The sequence below is a fragment of the Lithobates pipiens genome, unplaced genomic scaffold (genome assembly GCF_037356315.1).
Source record: "Lithobates pipiens isolate NorthernLeopardFrog02 unplaced genomic scaffold, aLitPip1_a1.2 Scaffold_18, whole genome shotgun sequence".
In the NCBI taxonomy this organism is placed as follows: domain Eukaryota; kingdom Metazoa; phylum Chordata; class Amphibia; order Anura; family Ranidae; genus Lithobates; species Lithobates pipiens.
This window is the reverse complement of record NW_027507758.1, coordinates 65,492,981-65,515,271: the sequence shown is the minus strand read 5'-3', so window position 1 is coordinate 65,515,271 and position 22,291 is coordinate 65,492,981. Positions and strand designations below refer to the sequence as shown.

Here is a 22,291-nt window from a genome sequence, read left to right as displayed (position 1 = left end):
TAGGAAAGAGGATACAGACAAGGGCAACATGGGGGCTATGTAGTTAGAACACACGTTATGTAGCCCTGGGTTCGATTTCTACCAAGGACTCTTGTCTATGTAGAGCAGTGTTTCTCAACTCCAGTCCTCAAGGTGCTCCAACAGGTCATGTTTTCAGGATTTCGCTCAGATGAACCGGTTGTGGTAATTACTAAGGCAGTGAAGCTGATCAAATCCCCTGTGCAAAAAAATGGAGAGCTTGAAAACACGACCTGCTGGGGCGCTTTGAAGACTGGAGTTGAGAAACACTGATATTGAGGTTGCATGTCCTCTGCATGCTTTTGCTGTGTCTTTCCCCTTGGTTCTCCAGTTCTCTAAAGCCTACCCAAAAGCATTTGTTAATTAACATTCCCCAAACTGACCTTATTATGTGTACATGGATGTATCACTGCATTAAATTATATTAGGTAGCTAAATTCCTCAGGGACTGCAGTGAATCTTCAGTGCTGCCCTGTTAGGCACTACGGCAGTTTGGTGCTTTATAAATGTGTAAAATAAAAAATAATTAGGGTGTCCATCTTAGTAGCATGAGATTTTGTCAAATGGGAGTTGTGACCCTATACAATAACACTGCCACTGATTTACAATAGAGCTGGAGGGTGCAGAGACTAAACTCATTGGGAAACCTTCCTCTGGAAAATTTGAGAGATACAAGATTCTACCAAGCTATATCAGTTTTCAAAGGGTTGGCTTTTAGGTCCCAAGACATAATAAAAAAATCTTTGGAACATCAAACGTGTTGGTAGTATATATACACATTTTTCAAGAGGAGTGGTGGTCACCATTTCTAAACAAAAATGTCTATCAGTGCTTGGCCAAATGCATTTTGCAAGCGAATCAAGGAAAAATGTTGGGTCTGGCAGGAGGGTAATCTTCATGAGATCCATAGCGAGGGATCTTTTTGTATATATCTGGTCATAGTCAGACAGTGTCACGTAAATTATACAATTCCTATCAAAGTTATCTGACACTTGAATCAAACATGAACATTTACAGTTCCTACCTGATGGTAATAAACATATTAGTTGTATAATTGTCAATGTTAAATGTTACAGTAAATGTTATGACTAAAATGCCTTAATGCTGTCAATTAAAATAACCCTTATAATATTACCTTTCAGCAGCACAAACAAAGCTCCAGTGCATAAGGATTGGGTAAGAAGGCAGCAAGAGAGAGATACTTTAAGTAACACTTTGAATTGCAAAAAAGTTTAAACAGTAGCAGTGAGTTTTAACAACAGTTGAAGATAAGCATAGGGGGTTATTTACGAAAGGCAAATCCACTTTGCACTGAAAGTGCACTTGGAAGTGCAGTCGTTCTAAATCTAAGGGGTAGATCTGAAATGAGGGGAAGCTCTGCTGATTTTATCATCCAATCATGTGCAAGCTAAAATGCTGTTTTTTATTTTCCTTGCATGTCCCCCTCGGATCTACAGTGACTTTACTTCAAACGTGCACTTTAAGTGCACTTGCAGTGTAAAGTGGATATTCCTTTAGTAAATAACCCCCACAGTAATCACTTTTTATCATGGCAAACATCATACTGTTCACTTTTAAATGGAACCAACTAGGTAAAAACAACAATAAAGATTTTTTTTTGCCAAGTTTTGAATATACATTCACCCTCATATTCTATGTCTTTGTTGTCACATGTATTTCAAAGCTGAAAAATTAAGAATCAAAGAATTCTCAGATATCTTTACCCACTACGGTGTCCAACAGTTGTCCAATCACTGAAAATTGACTGAAAAACTGTGATGGTAGAATAAAAATATTCTACATTGTTTAAGTATAGCTATTTGCAGTGTAAGTATCCTAGTATCCTGAGTAATCATTAACCATATAAAGTATATATATATATATATATATATATATATATATATATATATATATATATATATATATATATATATATATATAACGTATATAAAGTATATATATATATATATATATATATATATATATATATATATATATATATATATATATATATATATGTATATATATATATATACGCATATATTATCCATTTAAAAATATTCTAAATATTTGGAAACATTATGGCCCTTGTTGACTTGGCTGGATAGATCTAATATATTATGAGAGCATAGTAATTTCAAACCCGCATAGAATTACCAAAGAGGATTACCTCATAGCTTGGAGAAATATCAATATGAGTATTACCTTATAAACATGTTAAGTACAGCGGACTGGACGGTTATTCAGTGGCCCATATAAGCTGCCCAGCACAGTAGCATGCGCAGTCCTCTACATTAGCATGCACATTTAAATATTCCAAGCTAAAATTGCACACACATAGGAATGGTAACACAACATATGCTTGAATGGTGTTGACCACTAATTTTACACAACAGTTAAACAACTTTGGGCAGATACCCTTGGTAACATCATAATCTCAACACTCTAAAAACTTTGTGTCACAGGAGGCCCCAAGTAGATGCATCATGGAGCAGCAAAAGTCACATTTATTGCTAGCGCTGGTCTATAAGAGTCACACCTTGGACTCTTGTGAGCTATAATAATCCCTGGAAATAACTGTAATCTAATTCCACTGCCACTGATTTATAGCATAGAGTAGTATGCCCTGCAAATATTTACATTCTTCTCAACAAATTAAAGATGCAATTCTCTTGTTTTTGTCTTTCGGACAAGTACATTAACTATAAAAAAATGTAAAAGTCTAACTTACTTACCAAAATTATTAATATGTCATATACATTATGGAGACAATGACATGTTTACTATATTTATCTTAATAAACACTTTAAAAAGGATATTGCACTTCCCGAGTAAGGTGAAATGTCAGACATATCTTGCATGTCTCCACACTCCGATTTGATGAAGGATAAGGAAAGCCCATCTGTTGAGCTGGGTGGATGGGCTGGAGAGCAAGGGTGGTGGTTCATGTGGTGGGATGACATCTTGGTCCTCAAACTGGTAGTCTCCCTAGTCAAGTCTAGGGACTCTGGGGATGACCTGTCTTTTCCTTGAAAGGCTGATGATGGGGCACCCAAAGGATTTTGAAATGGGTAAGCCATAAGTGGAAGAGGGAATGGGTGGCGGAAAGAAGAGGATGAGAAGCTGGCAGCAGCTGATAGAGGGGACTGATGTAATGAAGGATGGTGACTACCAGGTGGAGGCCCAGCAGCAGCCTGCTCATTTGAATTTTTTCGGACAACTAATGGCAGCGCTTCAGTTTGGTCATTGGAACTAGGCATAGGAACGTTGCCAAATGTGTCCAGGGGGTTTGGAATGATGACATCGCCAAAGCACTGCAGACGTGGGTTGGTGGTATGAAAGTTGTGGTTTTCTCCACTCATTGCAAATCTAGCCTGAGGCATTTGGAGGGGTGGGAAGACCTGAGGAAGTTGGCGTATAGGTTTGGCAGAAAACACTTTGACCACAGTGTCCACTACTTGGGACATGGCTGTGTTCAGTTCTTGTTTTAGTGTTTCTGCCAAGTGTTTACCTTCAGGATGGAAAGTGCTATGAAAATGATCTTTGTCTTTAGGTCCCTCTCTTTTGGGTTGATTATCTGGTGCCATGTCATGCTCCCTGATAAGGGCTCGAGCACGATCAATAAACTGCGCAGCATCTAAGTCAAACATTTCACTGTCTGACCTGCCCACAGAATCCCGGGCCCTAGCATCAATGAGTTCAGAATTCATGCTATCTTCGGAAAGATTGCCATCTTCGTTATTTTCTGAATCAGTGCTATCGTAGATCTGGTAGAACTTCTCCTGCAGCTGGCGCAGCTGTTTTTGCATGTCCTCCAGCTGCTGTTTCAGCTGTCTACGTTCCTCTCGCTTCTGCTCTTTTCGAGCTGAAACCAGCTGCTGGAAACTCTGTTGCTGCTGCTGAGGCAGTTTTTGTTTGCGCTTGTTCTCTCGATAGCTTTCTCGGGGGCTTATGGACCGAGGGGCTCCCTCTCTTTCATTTTCATTGCCCCTCATGGCCAAATTTGGGGAATGGCTCATACCTCTAATTATATTTTCAACCCGGGCACGCTTTGCTCTCAGGTGTTCATCACACAACCGTTCCATTTCTAACTGGCTCAATGTGGGCCTGCCAAAAGGAGAAAGACACTCTTGGGGGCTGTCTCTTGAAGAGTTGCTGCATACATCCTCCTGATGTATCTCGGAGCCTGTGCTGGAGAGCCCACTGGCTGGGAAACCAGGCTCAACGCCACCATTTTTGTTCATGTTATTTTTCAACAGCTGGGAAATGATGGTCGCTCCTGGAAAAGGCATCATGGCATCTTCGTAGGAGTTCGCTCTCTTCAGCAGCTTGCGGAGTACATTTGACTTTTCCCCATCTGCATGCTGGACCACTGAATACTCAACATCCTGCTCGGAACCTTGGGGATTCATGGCACTGTGAAATGCAGCTCTTGCTTTAGCAAAAAATGCAGATGCTGTCCCTACAGTCCTTTTCACTCCAATGTCAACTCTTCTTCTCTTGGTCTGCCTGCTTAAGAGAGCTGCGCTGTCATGGTCAGGCATCACTGGACTGTTATTGTGCCATCTTCAAAAGCTTGTCAGCTGGGCACAGCTCGAGAATCCTGGGACCCTGGCCAACAGAACAAAAGGACTGATGAATCATTTTCTTTAAATTTCTCCAAATTTCCTGACCTCAATCCTGAATAAAAATGCAAAATGCATAGGCTGTGGGATTTATGGCACATTACAATTATTGCAATTTATTATGCACTCTGCCTGAAATGAAACATTTTTAAATATTTCTGCCTCACTGGTTTAAGATGGATTAAGATTTAAGTAAAAAAAAAAACAAAAAAAAAAAACAGGAATACAAAATAAAATAAAAACTGCTTAAGCACCCGTAATATGATTCTTTTGCTCAAGTGCTTAAAAGGATATGGTTTATCTCCAATAGTAGATTAGAAGAATCCTACTATAGACAAGCAATTGATTACATTTAGATATTATGGACATAGATGAAAGTACTATCTACTAAGGAGAAGAGAAATACAAGATGAGAAGTACAAGCAGAAAATCATTTCAGGCAGAGTCATATTATAAAACTGATGTGCTTAAATACTATAGACCCATAACTAGGTTGTACATGCTTTTATCAAATGCCCTTGGTATCTAAGATTTTTTTGACATTAAAGAAAAATCACAATAAAGAGAGAAAATAGATAAAGTAATTTTTTTTATTTTCTTCCTGTTTGGACTACCCAATTTCCTTGAGTTTCCTGGTGAGGAAGCTAAGTTTACTGTAGTACATGGCACTTCATAGAAGTTTTCCTGCAAGTTATTAAATACTACTTCCACTTTTTTTGTATGGCACCAAAAATTCTGTATTTACTAGGATTGATAAATAATTAAAAAAAGAGACATGGGTCTAGTTTACATTAATAAATGAAGCAATTAAAAAGAAAAAACTAATGTACAATGTACAATGGAAAATAACACACATTCTGCACCCAGGGATGACTTACTAAAGGATATATAATTTTATACGTTTATTTTGATTGGGCCAAAAAGAAATTTAAAATTGTGATGATGACTGCAATGGACAAGTTTATGAAAAGTCAGCTTCCTCTTATAAATAAACCTTTGCCATAATTTTATATTATAGTATACTATTTGAAAAAATGAACTGTGATTTATCTTCGTTTCAGATCCATCACAGAAACTTATCTTATGGTAAGTCCGACAATTGTATATTTTTTCTTGTTCATGTAACCTAATAACTAAGTGGATAGTATGTACAATTCAATGGTGTTTATTTTACTACTACAATTTTTTGCCAACTTGAAGTCGAATATTCATATGTGTGAACTGCCTTTATTTCCTGTTTGCGCAAGACCCTTTCTAGCCCTCTAGATCTTATGCTTCGTTTTATGGAAAGGCTACTAGTGCAAACAGATCTTTTCCTAAAGGTGTCATGTGACCTCATGTTTGTCCATCCCTGTGTGGAAGACCACATCTTGTTGCATGCCTGGTACGTACAAAACATTTTAGTGACAGAATGAAAAAAGAAACACAAAACCGTTTTTGTAAACGGATGTGTCTCAAATTTTCTAAACTGCCATTGCCAACTCAGCAGTAAAGTTAAATAACTAAAACAAGTTGGCCAACTAACTTAGAAAAAATAAACTTTTAACGTTGCAGTCATCTCTGTATTTCTCTTTATTTTACTATGATTGCTTCTCTATCTCTCTCATTCCCACACCCCCCCCCCCCCCTTTTTTTTTGCATCTCTATCTATTTTTCTCTCTTCTTGAGATGGAAATGAGCATAGGGAAAAAAAAGCTATTTTTTCATGGTGTGTTCACCTAATATTAAACTATGCATTTGCTTAACAGAGCACATCTTAGAAATCATAGGGTATATTGCCAGAGGCTGCCTGCAGACTTTTTGGAATTGGTCCCATCTTTTTCGGTTCACCTGTAAAAACATCTACGCGCTCCCTAGGACTGCATCTGTGGCTAGTTTTAAAGGATGACTGTTCATGCAAATAGGCATCATTTCAGCATGACAAAACCATCACTTATCCAGAGAGTAGTCATCAAGAGCGTGTAAAAAGATAGGTCAACGTGGAAGAAGATGACAACACAGGTCCAGTTAAGACTGGCAGACACCATTATTATAGTAAGAGATTTTCTTTTCTTATTTTGCCAAATAAAAAGTCAACCAGGGATATATTGAATGACTATAAAATGCTTAGATTGCAAGGCAAACACAAATTTACCAATGTCAAAAAATCTTTACGAAAACATAAAATGAGATAAGAAGCATAAAATGGGTCAAAATGCAATTGGTCATAAAGTACATTTATTAGCACCATCACTCTAAAATATGAATCGCAACTAGAAAAATAGAGAAGTGACGGCAGAAAAGACCAAGTGGTCCATCAAGTCCGCCACCCTTTTTTAACATCTTCTTTTTTCCTTTATTTATTAATCAGGGTTTTGTGTTATAATTTAATCTTTTTCCCATCTGCGTATAGACCTGTGTTTATCCTTATCAGGTTTAATTTCACTTGTTGATTGAACTAGGCCTTAATCCTACTATGAAATGAAAACTAGTGCACACATATGTACTCTTACCCACGCAATGTTCTTACATATAGATGTACACACACCTCTGTAGGTAGAGTAAATGTTTATTGGCACAAGATATTAATAAATATTTATTCATATAATTCCCTTTCCTTTATTTATAATGCTTTGAAAATGTTTCTTATATTTCTTTAAACTTCCTTAATTTTTGGCATATGTGGGTAATAGGGCTACAAAGCTATCACAGCAAAATGTATATGCAGCGTATTACTTAATGTGAACCTGTACTTATATTTTAGACCTATAGTTAATATATAGTTCTGCATGTTGTTTTAGAACAGGCAAGCCTATGATTTTCTGTATTTCAATTTAAAAGTTGTCTAAAGTGTTCCTGACATTCACTGTCTGTAATTTATCTCAGACACAAAACAATGTTTAAATTCAATATAAGAGCAAAATAATTAATAAAAAGAAATCTGTTTAAACTAGAAATGTTTAACTGCTTGTTTTGTTCTGGTTTTGCAGCTGCCAGCCGGTGATAAATTGACCCATTTAGCTACATGTCAGCGGCTGTGGAATACACATGTTGATCTTGAAAATAAAATGAAAAAGAAGAAAAAAGATTTAAAACATTTTAAATGACTATGTTGCTAAACTATTCAATATTACACCCTATGAAATATTTGTGGGTCAATAAAATATTTTCATATAGTTAAATTTGTAGCACCCAAAACATCTGTTTATTCCTTATGAGATATTTTTTTGTTAAATATTACCAACTCCTTTTAACAATAAAATGTTTTTGGAAACATATTCACTGTCAATAATATGGCATATTTGTTTGTATTATACAATAAATTGTGTTTGTTTTAATTAATTAGGTACAATATAATATATATTGAAAAGGAAATACGAGTTTAACCAATAAAGAAAATTTTAAATGAACTTTGAACTATATCAGGTTTATTGCAGATGATAAAAATACATAATTGCTCATAAGGGGGACATTTGTTATTAAATAATTATATATATATATATATATATATATATATATATATATATATATATATATATATATATATATATATATATATATATATATATATATATATATATATTTTTTTTTTTTATCTGCTTCACAAATAATATTAAAGCATTTCATTCTCTAAAAAAGTTACAAGAAGTATCATCGTAACTTGTAAGAAATGTCATCATAACTTGTATATTATGTTAACATGACACCAGTTTCCAAAGTGTGCAAATTTCATGCACGATACATTTTTTATTTTTTATTTCTCTCTACAGGTAAATGTATATTTTTCTCATATAATTCTGGGCAATACCAAACTATTACCTGTACTAGTATTCCTAAAAATACAGAAATGCATACATTTTATATTTTTACAAAAACATTTACATTTTACTTATTTCAATTTGTATTCAGTTTGATGCTCACTTAAACATATATGCTTCCATTATACTATGGAAAAGTTACAAGTTTTTTTTTTGTTTTTTTTTTTGCTTTACATGCTACCTTCGCTTTAAACTGTCAGCAACTGTAACAACCTAAATCGTGAGTTTCACTCACACACATATATTATATTTTCATAGATACTTCCACAGAAATTGTTTTGGATTGCACTCTCCATCAATGTTAAAAAGTTTATTTTAACAAAATGCAAATCCATCGTGTTTTTGGAGAGGGAGTGTATTGAAAGCACTATTTAAGGCTTAAAGCTCTGGCATCATTTTAAAAATATTCCAGATTCTAAAAATTTACAGGAACAACAACCAAGTCTCAGTTAACTTATCCAACACCACAATATAGTCAAGTCAACAAAATTGTAGCCAATATATCTCTGTATGTCAGACCAACTATGTAGAATGATTTTAGCCATATAGATTATTTGCATAGCATAAAAAGGACTAGAATAATTGTCTGAGCTGCATAAATAAAAAAGTCAAGGGTACCAATCATGCAAAACAAAACCAAAGAAATTCACAACTCAACTCACCGACCGTACCAATCATACCTGCAAATACACAAGAGGTGGCCACACTCTCTGTAATATAGACACTCCTAGGTGTGGGTAGTTACACTTTTGAAAACTGTAGACAGACCAGCTTGCTAGTTTGTTAAGAGTATAAAGAGTTAATTGTAACTATCTTATAGCATAAAAAAAGACTAATGTCAGGTGCAGCAAAGCACTGCAATAAAACTACACATGCCACTTGCACATCCAGCTAGTTTATACCTTTATATCTTAAGTTCCTCCTTGTATGATTAATAAAAAGCAGAAGTGTCGATTGTACAAAGGGGCACAGAAGTGGAAAGTGGAACTGTCACGAAGAAGCTGTTGCTGTTTAAAAGGATCAGATAAAGCTCTGTATCCAAACAGGTTCAAGGTAATCTCGAAGACCCTAGAATCTGTGACTTAGTTTTCAGGCAGGGGCGCTCCAAAATTGACCCTGTGGACAGATACTTTTGTGATCCATATGCCCCGTACCTTGTTGTAAAATGTAAAATACAAGAACGATAATCAACACAATGCTATAAATGCTAGCGACAAAAAATTGTGAACAAGATATTGTTTGGTTATGGAAAATGTTTAAAATGGGTTGAGTGATTCTTAAAACTCTAAAGGAAAAAAAAAACCCCATAAGGTAATCAACAACAAATAAAATTTAAGAACAAATGTTGTTTTTTTTTCATATGCAGTTTTATCAACAATGTAAATCTTTAATTTAAAGACTGCATAAAGCCTAAAGGGGCGAAAACTGCACAATATCAGTGGTTTGTGCGAGAACACCTGTACTAGAGAGGGAAAGGTCAAGAGTGATATTAGAAAGTATTATTTTACAGAAAGAGATGTAAGTGCTCAGAGAAAACTGCTGGCAGATGTAAGGTGCAAATTAACAGTAATAGAAATTATACATGGCCAGCATAGCCAATAAAAATCTATCTTTAGACATTTGTGATAGCCAAGAAACCTCTCTCCATCTGCCCCAAGCCATCTATCCTAAGGTTAAAAACAAGCAAAGGAGAAGGACCAGGTGGTCAAATTTTTGTGTTGATCTACTGTTAATTTGCGACGAGCCAATGTTTTTTAAACTCAAGAAAGGTCTGGTGCACTGTGGAACTTGTTAACCAGCTTAACTTATAAATGCAGAAGTAATGATAAAGGAACAAAACTGCTAAAGTTTACTTTCAAGCATTCTGGGAAGCTGCACGGTTTAATGATAGGCAGGTAAGCAACAGACCCTCTCAGTCCACCTTCGGATTCCCCATAAAACCGCCACGAAGGGTAAACCTAGAACTTCACCTTTTGGTTTGTGGAAAATGATGATTAATAATAGAGTCGGTGCTCAGCATGCAACACAGCTTGATACAAAAAAAGCCTCACCAGGTCTGTTTGCAAGTCCCTTGCAGAGCTGGGAGTCCTTATCTCAGAACTGACCATAAACTCATAAACCACTCAACAATAGTCGTCTGGTAAGAACCTACTGAACGAAAAGTTGCACCTGTCTTTCTTGACACAACGCACCTGTCTTGTGTTGCCCATGCGCGTTTTGTTATGGTCCTACAATAGCAGAGAGCAGGGAGGGGAGGGGGACAATATAAAAAGAAAGAAAAAAAATCTTTCATTGCAAATTAGTCAGCTCAGCTGCCTTCAAGTGAGGTTAATCTTGCAGAGCAAATAAGCTCATAAGAACAAAAGAAAATTATCTTAAAATCTAAAAGAAAAAAAAGGGGAAAAATAAGTGACAAGTGTCTATGGTGAAGTAGTTTGCATACAAGAGGATGCATGCTCCTTCTGTTTCTGAACTTCCAAAAGAAAACAGTGCTCCTTCGATTTCAGCACTGAGCAGTTCCTTATGAAAGCAACAGCATGTGCTCGATGTGTGGCTCTAAACCGTCCCCACTCGCAGCAGTTATCTCACTACGGAACGCACTTGATCTGAGTTGCTCTCTTGTACAGCTTTCAACGTAGGCTGTTCTGCTGCAACACAAGGCGATCGCCAAGGAAAAAAAACCTTCACCATTTAAATGAATACTTGAAAACGGCAGTCTCTCTGTCTACGACATCAATGCTCTCCATCCTTAACCCTGGTGATGCTGAAGACATGATGCCAGGCACAGAAACACAGGGCCCCAGTTCTACAGCTATCACAACCATTGATAGTAAATTTACCTTCAAAATTAAAAATAAACCTTGATCTAACAATCCAAGAAAATCAGGTTCACACCAAAGTCAACACTGCCCTACAAAGTGCCCTACAAAGTATAAGGGTGGGCAACAAGCATCCCAAACAAGCCAAGACTAAAAACTTATCAGTAGCACCAACTTTCCGACCATCTTTTACAATTAAACCATCACGGCCCTTAAAAGGGACCCATAAAGTCATCACTGTTAAATATGATATGTTCAAGAAGGGGCAAAGTACTACAAAAAAGGGGAAGTGCAGGATGCATGCAAATAGCAAGCAAATCAATACAGACAGCAAGAAAGCACCTTTAGCACATTGAACTAAACAGGCAAAAAATAAATAAAAAAATAAAAAGTTAAAAAGCTTAAGTTTAACAGCATTCAAGAACAAGTAAGAGCGGCGCAAATAAAAACAAAAAACAATCAAAAACATAATAGAAATCAAAAACTGTCAACTTAACAAAAAAGATTCCATCAACAAAAAAATAATAATACTCAGTTCACTTACTCCACTTAATGCTTATCTCATTTAAGTTCCCATTCCATTCAAAGGGAAAAATCCTTAGCATGGACTGGCGAGAAGTTATCTAGGGGAAGCCAGGCTGTAGGCAATACTTACTCAAGAGAAGCTGTGCAAACTGATCCTTCTTGCCGGTCAAAGACAGAAACCACGATGCTTAGTCTATCTGCTGATGAGCAGTACAATTTGACAAGGGAGGGAGGATGTGTGAGTGCTTGTGTGTGTGTGTATGTGTATGTCTGAATGACTAAGAGACAGAGTGTATGTGTGTGTATGTGTGCGTGTGTGTGCGTGTGTGTGCGCGTGTGTGTGTGTGTGTGTGTGTGTATGAAGCTAACAGAACAAACAGGAGGCAGAGTACAGAGAAGCTGGGAGAAGGCAAGAGAGGGAGAGAGAGAGAGAGGGAGAGAGAGTTCTTTTGTGCTCCTCTCCTTTGGCTGGCTGTAATTGTATTAGTTCAGCAGGCAGAGCTCAGCTGAGGCTCCGCGCTACCACAAGATTTACTTTAAGACACAGCTGGAGGAAACAGGAAGAATCAACGTCATATTCCGAGTGACGTAAGGGAGGGGGAGCACACCAATCAGGAGACAACTTCAGAAGCAAGGTGGGACAGCTAACAGTCAACTTGGAGAAGCAATAAAAAAAAAAAAGGGAAATTCAGATGGGGACATGAGAGATGGATAAGTCTGAGCCTTGCCTGGTCATCAACGCATCAAGGATTTTCTTTTATTTATTGCGCTCCTTTAATTTAGAATTTTGAATTTTTAAAAAATTTTTGCAACTGAAGAATCTAGAGAACCCAACTAATTTTTCATACCAGCGTCTTCTCTGGGCAAAATTTGTACGCCACTGGACAGAAAAACGTCACTTTTGTTTTGTCCGAGTTGACATAAACGTTCATACAAAATTAGCCTTTTTTTTGGAAGGGCTGTTTTTTTTTAATGAAGACCTGGCTACTAAAGGGTTGGTGTATGTCAAAGTGTTTGGTGGCTCCTACGTTGATAAGTCCTCCTATAAGCAAGCAATGAGCTTCACTCCAACTGAAAAGCTTTACATGGTTCCCGGTAGTCTACTGAGTCATCAGTGGGACCAGTAAATGAATATTAATAATCAGTTGGGTTTAGGAAAAAAAATGTGATCACTTACTTAGGCGTGTGCTTCGTATGTCAGGGCTCTTCTTCAGCCCCGATACAGGAAACAAATTCAAGGTTATCCAAACTGCCCAACACTAGTCGTGGTAGTACGCCTAACGACATCTGATGATCTTATAGAAGGCATTGATTGACTTTGATAAGTATGCAGATGTACTTTAAATCTGCATGTTAGAGGATGTGTATTTTATCACAAAAATCGAAGGTTTCATTATTAATATTGATTATTATCATTGATCATTCAATATTATTATAGCGCATTTAAAACTTTGTAAAAAAATAAGAAACAGTAAAGGAAAAATAAATATACATAAGTAGATATATATTTTGCAAAAAAAAATTATTTTTAAAATTTTTTTTTCTCTCATAAACAGAAAATAAAAAGACCTTAAAATGAATGGACTGAACCAGGCAAAATCAACCATGGACTTGAAACTGAAAAAGAAGTGTAGATTTAAATTTGAGACAGATTATGCAAGATAATACGTAGATATGTTCTCTCTTATCAGTTGGGAATATTTCAGTGATTTGTAAATGATTGGTTGTCTGATGTTGCTAATATTATTTGCTTATCACAGTTGCAGTTTGTTGGGTTTACATACTTTCTTATGATACAAAGTGACACTTATACATATTTATGTTTGTACAAGTGGTAAGGGAAAAAAAGAGAAGGGTCTGCACGGTACACTACACTGCCGTGTCTCTAGTCTCTCACTATCTCCCTATAATTGACATCTCTCATTGTGCTTCCCAAACCACAGCACGCTAAATAGCTGCTTCTGATCTAGCAATTACTGTGTAACGTCTGATGGACTAGATAGAATTTCTCGAGGAATCTGAAGGAAAATGTCCAGAATGTTGTTAATATTCAGAATATGACAACCATCTCTCATGTCAGTAATCCTGAGGGGCAGAAAAGGTGACCCACTAATCGAAAAAGACGAAAGATATGTCAACACTTTATAAATAACATTCATACACACACTTATGCGTCTTCTACATGTAAACGCACTACATACATAGGTTTTATCCAATGTGTTTAGTACTGCCTGCATCAATTTATTGTCCAACAATAGGTGTGCCAAACACAAGGGCATTTATATGTGTTTTACAGTGCGTTTACATCGTGTTTTTAGTTCTTTTAGACCTGACAACATTGATAGACTGCATAGCAATTAAGTCCAAGACTGTTGAAAAAAAAACGCAAGACACCAGTACAATGAAAATGCATTGGATTTTGCTTGTAATCGCTCATACCAAAGCCCCCCACCCACCCAACCTCCCCGAAAGTCAAAAGCATTACAGGGCAGCCGGATGACAGATTTTGTCAACACGGGACACCTTGACGCTCTGTCTGTTTATCTAAGTGCATCATGGAAAATACTAGCTTGGAGGACTACAAATCACTATATAACCAATCGTGACACATTTACCGAATTGGAGTATAGATATTTTAATAAACATTAACTTAAAAAAGCCAAATTGCTTTGACAGGTAACAAAAATCGCTCTAATTTACAGAAAACTGGCATGTTTTTCTTTAAAAATAGTCTAGTTTGAAAAACCAGGGGCAATGTTTTTCAGGAACAAATCTTGGACCCCTCAGATTCAGCCTGGATGTCAGGGACAGCCGATGACTGAGAGTTTAATTAAAAAAATAAAAACTGGCCAGGAACGATAGCACTGTGTAGATTACTAGAGTGTATAAGGAGAAGTTACATGAGTATCTACAAAAGATGTCTGAATGTCACCGATAGCCATTAGTAATCTTTTGCATGACTATGACTCAAGTCTTCATTGTTCTGGATTGTTTTCCAACTAGGCTGAGATAAACAAAGTACCCAATTCCGGTTCCATACATGTGCATAGGCTGGAAAGGTTCGTAAAAAACAAAACCGCAAATGTTCCATAGAAATCTAGTTCTCGGCCTCTAGTATTTGAAGAATGAGTTTGTTCTGATTGGGAAAAATAAAAACGAGATGGTGAACAAATCATTTTTCAAAAACTTTTTGTTTCTTTTTTGAAGTCAGAAAATACATTAAAACAGGTAGAAAACAGAACCAAAATTCTGCAAATTTCTCTGTTACATAAAAAATACTATACCTTTGACACAGTCTTGTTCAAATGTTTCAAGGATAACTCTAGGTAAATATAAGAAAAAAAAGCCTTACTTCAGTTAGATTTTAACTTAAAAGTCTTCAAAAGTCAAAGTCTTAGTTACACTGCTAGTGTAATGACCTGCAATATATATTTGCAGTAAATTGATGCAATCCTCTGCACGCCTGGGTGAGAATCAGGCTGAGAATGGGAATGGCATACATCTCAAGGAGTCAGGCTCTGTTGCATTGCAGTGTGCTGTCATCCTAACAAGTTTCAGGGATGGGAGGAGTTTGGGCTCCTTGTAGAAGGGAACAGCACAGGGAGGACCTCATGGGAGGGGTAGCGATTTGGCTATAAAGTATATTTATTTTAATTTTAATATTTACTGCTTACATTGATGTGTGACTCACAAGTTTGGATTGACAGAATGACAATTATGGCATGTCAAGCAGTTCTATGTGTGTTTTATTTTTGTATATTGGGTGTATTTTGTTCTTTATAATAGCAAAATATGTACTATGAGAAATATAGGCATTGCTGACCTTCTCCGGAAAATTCTAACTTCCTGGCTGCCTTAGGCCTGAATGTTTTCTGAGTCACAGAATAAGCATGCAGCTAGTCAGAGGAAATCAGTTCTGATCTGTACAGTGGTGGCCTGTCCATAGGGAGCGCAGGGGCGCCACCTCCCTAATCCATGCATTCCGGCCCCAAATCTACATGAAGAGCACTGAACACATGGATTTTTTTTTTGTAAGCAGGTGATTAGAGCCTGAGGCTCTAATTGGCTTCAAAAAAAGGTGGACTCGGGACGCAGAGCACTGCGCTCCGAGCCCATCTAGTTGTGTGGCAATAGCAAATTAATATTAAATATTTAATATTAAATTAATATTCGCTATTGTCTTCCTGATTCTCCTCCTGGCCAATCAGAAAGCAGTTCCTGTTCTTCCAGGAGGAAAATCAATGGCCCGGCTCTTCATTCCCCCTGGCTCCAAAGGTAATTCCCTGATCGCCGCCATTCCGTCCAACTCCCATGGGTGGGGGGTTGTTCGATCGCCGCATTCCCGTCTGTCTCCCCCCGGGTGCCAGGAGGTGGGGGTTCTATCACCGAATTCACATCCGTCTCGGGGGGGGGGGGGGTGGCAGGGTGGGCTGGGATGTGTGCAATCACCACATCCCTAGCTGTCTCCCACACCCACAGGGGGGTTTGGTCTTTGTTTGCCGCCCCACCCCCCCAATATATTAAGCACCAGCCGCCACTGGATCTGTATACTTGTTCATGTCAGTTTCCAAAATTTGGGTACAGCAACAGCAGCCTGCATAGTGTCTCAGTACACATTTCCTTAATGTAGTTGTAAATCTCAGACAAATTAAATGTGAACAAAGCATATACCTCTATAGTGTGTACTTGTCTCAATCCAGAGAACTAAGTGTAATTTCTGTCTGCTGCTTCTTTCCTCTGCTATCAGCATAAATTGCGTTTGACAAGTTTTGCTGACACCAAAAGAAAAATGGTGACAGGGGAGGGACCTCAAGCTGATTGACAGCCTCAGCTCTGTTCCTCTGTGCTGTGTGAAGGGGAGTGTGTCCCTTCCCTCCAATCAGCTCTCAGAACTCTCCTCACTGAGCTATGTAGAGTGTAACTTCAGTTCTCTGCCCCCTTTTTTCCAAACGATCAGACAAGCTTTACAGATTCAGCACTTTAAACGGATGTAAAGAAGAGGAGACTAAACAGGTAACAATGTTACCTGAATAGGGGTTTTTGTTTAATCTCTGTGTATCACCTGAGGATAGTCACTTCACTGGGTATATGGAAAGGTTTACAACCAATTAAAGCTAAAAGCCAGTCGGTCTGCTCCTGCCCGGCAATGTGGACAGGCAGTCAATATCATCAGTAAAATGCAGGACCAGTGGAGACCACTGGTCTTGCATGGTACGTAATGCTGTCAGTGAAGGGCAGTCACATGACCAGCAGAGCAGCGGTTTCATAGGACCGGTTGTCAGTACTGAGACTAGGGGTGAGGAAGCCTCCAAACTGTTTAGGGTATCTGATTAAGGTAAGTGATGCTCTACATCCCTCCAGATCAAACAAACTTTAGACCCTTAATTCCTGGTTGGGAAGGGGGGGAGGGAACCTACATGACTGAAATTTACCTTTAAAAAAAGCCTACCAAAGTGATAAATAGATGTGAATATCTGTATAGAATGTAATTGTAGAGTACAACTGATACAACTGGAGGAGAAGCAGACATTTGTGGCACCTCTTTATCCTACAGAGAGCTGCACGCCCCATGCCCATTCCTGCATGGGGGGAAAATCCAGGATTTCCAAATTTTCCTTTTAGTTGTAATGACCTATTCTGTAGATTTAAATTAACCTTTAAATTAACCTTTTTTCAAGGAACATCACTTCTATATAGGTCTGTAAATCACAACAAACTATCTTTTGTAGGACATCTAACCTTCTGTGACCTTGCCTTCTCTATTTTGTATAGTATTGCAATAGGTCAGCCATTCTCAACCAGGGTTCCTCCAGAGGTTGCTATGGGTTCCTTCAGCTAATTGACTATCTAGCTTAGTTCTGGGTGCAACGCCACATGAAAAAGGCATGATACCAAAGATCTTTTAGGCTATCTGTAAAGGTGGCATTCTGACCACCAGGGGCGTTACTAGGTCTACAAAAAGATCTGGGGCATGTATTTTATGCATGAAGGTAAAAAACATTCCGTGTGATGCCACCCCCCCCCCCTCCCCACAGACCCCCCCCCCCCCCTAATACTCACCTGAGCTCCCTCTCAATCCAGAAATGTGCATAGAAGCCTATCCCAGGACTCCCTCTCCTCATTCACTCCCACTGCTGTAAATCACAGCCAGTGAGCCAATGAGGAGAGAGCAGGGGTGGACCCGAGAAGAAGAGGATTGGGGATGCTTTGTGCAAAACCACTGCACAGAGCAGGCAGGTATGACATGTTTGTTATACACAACTGAAATGCACTATTCACCTGCCAATGGATTTTCAAATCTGCCCAGCCAGTCTTGTGATCCGAGCACTCCTGCAGACTCCTGTGACCTCTCTGCTCCCTACACTGCAGGTAAAGCTAAACTCCAGGTATGATTTTTGTTGCATTGGTCAAGCTTGGACCAATGTTGGTTTACACACACACACACACACACACACACACACACACACACACACACACACACACACACACACACACACACACACACACACACACACACACACACACACACACACACACACACACACACACACACACACACACACACACACACACACATATATCTGATCGATCACTGTGGAAGTTGACAATCAATGTAGTAGTCAGAGCTAGGACAGTGATAGTCAGGGGGTCACTCACTCAGCACTGCTGCCATTCACAGAACACATTGGGGGAAATTTACTAAAACTGGTTCCCGAAGCTCCTAGGTTGTATAATCAAAGCTTAATTGAAGGCAGAAGGCTTAGTTTTTGTCTAGACTTTTAATAAACATGCACTCACCTGTCCCACGGTCGAGCGGTGCAGCTGCACAGAGCCCTGCTCCTCTCTTCCTCCTCACCACGGCGCCTCCATTGAAACCTTGGGCACAAGGCTATGACAACTTGTGGTTGTGAGCACAAGTCATGCTGCACTCACTGAGTGGACAGGCAATCTTCTGGGACCTGTGCCATGTCCTAGAACAGTGATGGCGAACCTTGGCACCCCAGATGTTTTGGAACTATATTTCCCATGATGCTCAAATACACTGCAGAGTGCATGAGAATCATGGGAAATGTAGTTCCAAAACATCTGGGGTGCCAAGGTTCGCCATCACTGTCCTAGAAGATTACTGAGAGGGAGAGACCACATAGGGAGAGAGGAAAAGTCGCCTCGGTGACCCGTACTCGGAAGAAGGAAGTCCCACTCAAAACTAAGCACCCACTCCCCACCCCAAAAAAATACATGCCAAATGTGGCATGTATGGGGGCGAGGAGTTCTTAAAGGGGAAGTTCCACTTTTGGGTGGAAGTCTGCTTTAAGCAATGCAGGTTGGTCCAAAACCCACCCAGCCTGTGATCTGCTAATGAAGTAGCTGCATCTGAGGACATCCCTACTCTACCCTCCTGCAAGCATGTTAACAGTGTTAGACTGAGAAAACTGTGCAAACCCGCACTGATTATCTTAGAGCAGAGGTGTCTTTTTAAACAAAGGGCTAGTTTACTCTCCTTCAGACCTAAGGGGGGCCAGACCGTAGAAAAAAGTCCTGGCCTCAGTGGGTGTAAACAATGCCCAATCTTTGGGATCAGTGAGGGGATTTGTGCTCCATCATTGGTGTCACTGGAAGGAGTTGTGCCCCATAGTTGGTGCCATTGGTAGGAATTGTGTCCCATCTTTGGTATCATTGGAAGAAATTGTGCCCCATTGTTGTTGTCATTGTGAGGAACTGTGCCCCATTGTTGTTGTCATTGGGAGGAACTGTGCCCCATTGTTGGTATCATTGGTAGGAATTGTGCCCCATCGTTGGTGTCAGTAGGAGGAACGGTGCCCCATAGTTGGTGTTATTGGTAGGAATTGCGCCCCATCTTTGGTATCATTGTAGGGAATTGTGCCCCATCTTTGGCATCATTGGAAGCAATTGTGCCCCATTGTTGTTGTCATTGGGAGCAATTTTGCCCTATTGTTGTTGTCAATGGTAGGAACTATGCCCCACCTTTGGTATCATTGGAAGTAATTGTGTGCCATTGCTGTTGTCATTGGGAGGAATTGTGCCCCATTATTGTTATCATTGAGATGAATTGTGCCCTATTGTTGGTGTCATTGGTAGGAATTGTGCCCAATCTTTGATATAATTTGGAGGGATTGTGCCCCATTGTGGAAGTCAGTAGATGAAATAGGACCCAAGGGCCAGATAAAAGCAAGCAACAAAGATGTCTATACTCACAAGCTCTGTGCAATGGAATTGCACAGAGCAGCCCAGAACCTCCTCTTTTTGGGTCCCCCACCTGCGCTCCTGGCCCCTCCTCTCAGTCCATTGCCCCCAAGGGAAGCCCCATTGGGGCACTTTTGCATGCTCGCTCATGAGCCCCATTGCTGCGTCCACTTACACAGAAAGCATGACTCGCCCCTGCCCCCCGCTCTTTTGTCACCCTCTTTGATCGGAGTCAGTGCCCCAGCAAAGCCAGTGAGACCCAGAAGTGAAGGGAGAGAAGAGCTGCACATGTGCACAGCGCTGGATCGAATCAGGGCTCAGTTAAGTAAAATGGGCGGTGGGCAATACTGACGACTGAACTTTTTTACACTAATGCAAGGAATGCATTAGGGTAAAAAATGTTTAGGCTTTACAACCACTTTAATGATCATTTCAATGACTATATAACAATTTTTTTCCACATCTGTCTGGAGTCAAGCTTTAAAAACAAACAGCCAGAAAAAAAAAAAACATTCTAAAGATCGACCGTATTGTTTTATAAGTTCCTTCCTTAAAATACAGCCTGAGCTGTCAACACATCTGCAGCGCTGAAGCGAGTGCACAAAATAGGTAAGATGGCCCAAAGGTGCAGACACGTCACAGACAAAAACAACAAGCGCACACAATGGGCAATAAGAAGACAGATCCTCAGCTGTCAGGAGGAATACTATTTCATTTTTTTACACAGGAAGCTGGCCCTTTAATCTCTAACCTCACATGGACTGAGGGCACATGGGAAGTATCATTCCGATTCTGATGGGTTTCCTGGTTAATCTGAGTAAATAAGCCTGACGGTTAATACAAATCACCTGCAGTTGCTGTACTGTACCAGTAGAGAGTGCTCTACCATAAAAGAGATTCCTCCATTCTCTCCAGGCAAGTTGTAGCACTTGATGTATGACTTCAAACTTTGCTTTACCCCACATCAGAAATGACATTACAGACAGATAAAAAAAAAAAAAAAAGTAAATAACAAAAGGAGGATTTTAAAGATTTTGAGACTAAGGACACATTTAGATCTATGCATGTGCATTTTTTTTCTATAGCATTAGGTAGTTGCATTGTCAATAGTCGAGTTTCCCTTATGTGTTGACGTGTATTATTGACAGCCATTGACACGCATTTCCAATGCGCTTTTAAACGTAGGATTTGGAGAGGATAGCGTTAACAGCTATTGACCAATATCTGTCGCCAATGCAACAATACCCATGTTACATGCGTTTTGATGCGTTGCCATTGAGTATGGGTCTCCAAACGCACTAAAATACTAAAAAAAAAAAAGAGCATGTTGGATTTTTCAAAGTGCGCAGTGATAAGAATAGGCAAAACTTTTATTATGAGGAATTTGTATTTTGGTCCTTTGTAATGCATGTGTTAGCCCTTGTACACACGGTCGGACATTCTGACGGAAATGTCCGATCGGACCGTGTTGGATAATCCGACCGTGTGTGGGCTCCATCGGACTGTTTCCGTCGGAATATCTGACCGACAAAGTTTTAGAGCTGGGCTATAAAATTTTCCCACAACATGATCCGATCGGACTTTTTCTGATCGTTTATAGAGAATTCCAATCGAACAAAGTGCCACGCATGCTCAAATCAAATTACAAGACCAAAGCTATTGGCTACTAGCCGCAACGTAGTCCCGTCGTAACAAAATAATGTCATCAGGTTCCGAACGATCGGATTTTTCGCCAACTTTGTCCGACCGTGTGTATGCAACACAAGTTTCGGACAAAATCCGTCGGACAAAATCCGACGGATTTTGTTGTCGGAATGTCCGACCGTGTGTACAAGGGCTTAGAATTAGAGGTCCACTGAATGGAAATTTTGGTACCGAAACTCAAAATGTAGGATGCACTTGGCTGAATAACGAAACGAAAATGACAGTTTAAAAAATAAATAAATAAATAAATATAATATCATGAATTAAAATTAATTTAAATTTAGACTTTAGGCTGGGTTCACACCGCTGCGGGTGAGAGATCCGGATGTGATTCGCACCGCACTGCAGTGGAAATCACATCCGATCTGTCTGTGCGATGCGAGTTCAGCCATACAGATAGTATGGCTGAATTCGCATCGCACCCGCCGCAAACTCGCACAGGACCCTTTTTTTGGTCCGCAGCAGAATTGGATCGCATGGGTGTTCACACCATGCGATCCGATTCCTGTCCGAGTTTGCAGATCGCACTGCGATATGCGGACTGGTCTGGGGGTGTCATTAAGATTTCATTGACACTCCCAGCAGTCCGCATAGGGCA

General features: G+C 39.2%; 1 protein-coding gene and 1 long non-coding RNA gene across 2 annotated transcripts in view; one reads left to right on the top strand and one right to left on the bottom strand.

Annotated features, from left to right (window-relative positions):
- The window catches only part of PROX1 (prospero homeobox 1), a 108,932-nt gene extending 96,258 nt beyond the window's left edge, over nucleotides 1-12,674 (bottom strand). The window contains exons 1-2 of the mRNA XM_077485762.1: nucleotides 11,915-12,674; nucleotides 2,838-4,629 (exon numbers count right to left, since the gene is read on the bottom strand). Coding sequence (XP_077341888.1) covers nucleotides 2,838-4,562 — 1,725 coding nt within the window. The 5' untranslated portion in view covers nucleotides 4,563-4,629; nucleotides 11,915-12,674. The remainder of the gene's footprint in view (nucleotides 1-2,837; nucleotides 4,630-11,914) is intronic.
- LOC143987185 (uncharacterized) lies at nucleotides 12,282-14,956 on the top strand. Its single transcript, XR_013276609.1, has 2 exons — nucleotides 12,282-12,419; nucleotides 13,341-14,956. It is a non-coding gene; the product is annotated as an uncharacterized LOC143987185 (long non-coding RNA).
- The last annotated feature ends 7,335 nt before the right edge of the window (nucleotides 14,957-22,291 follow it).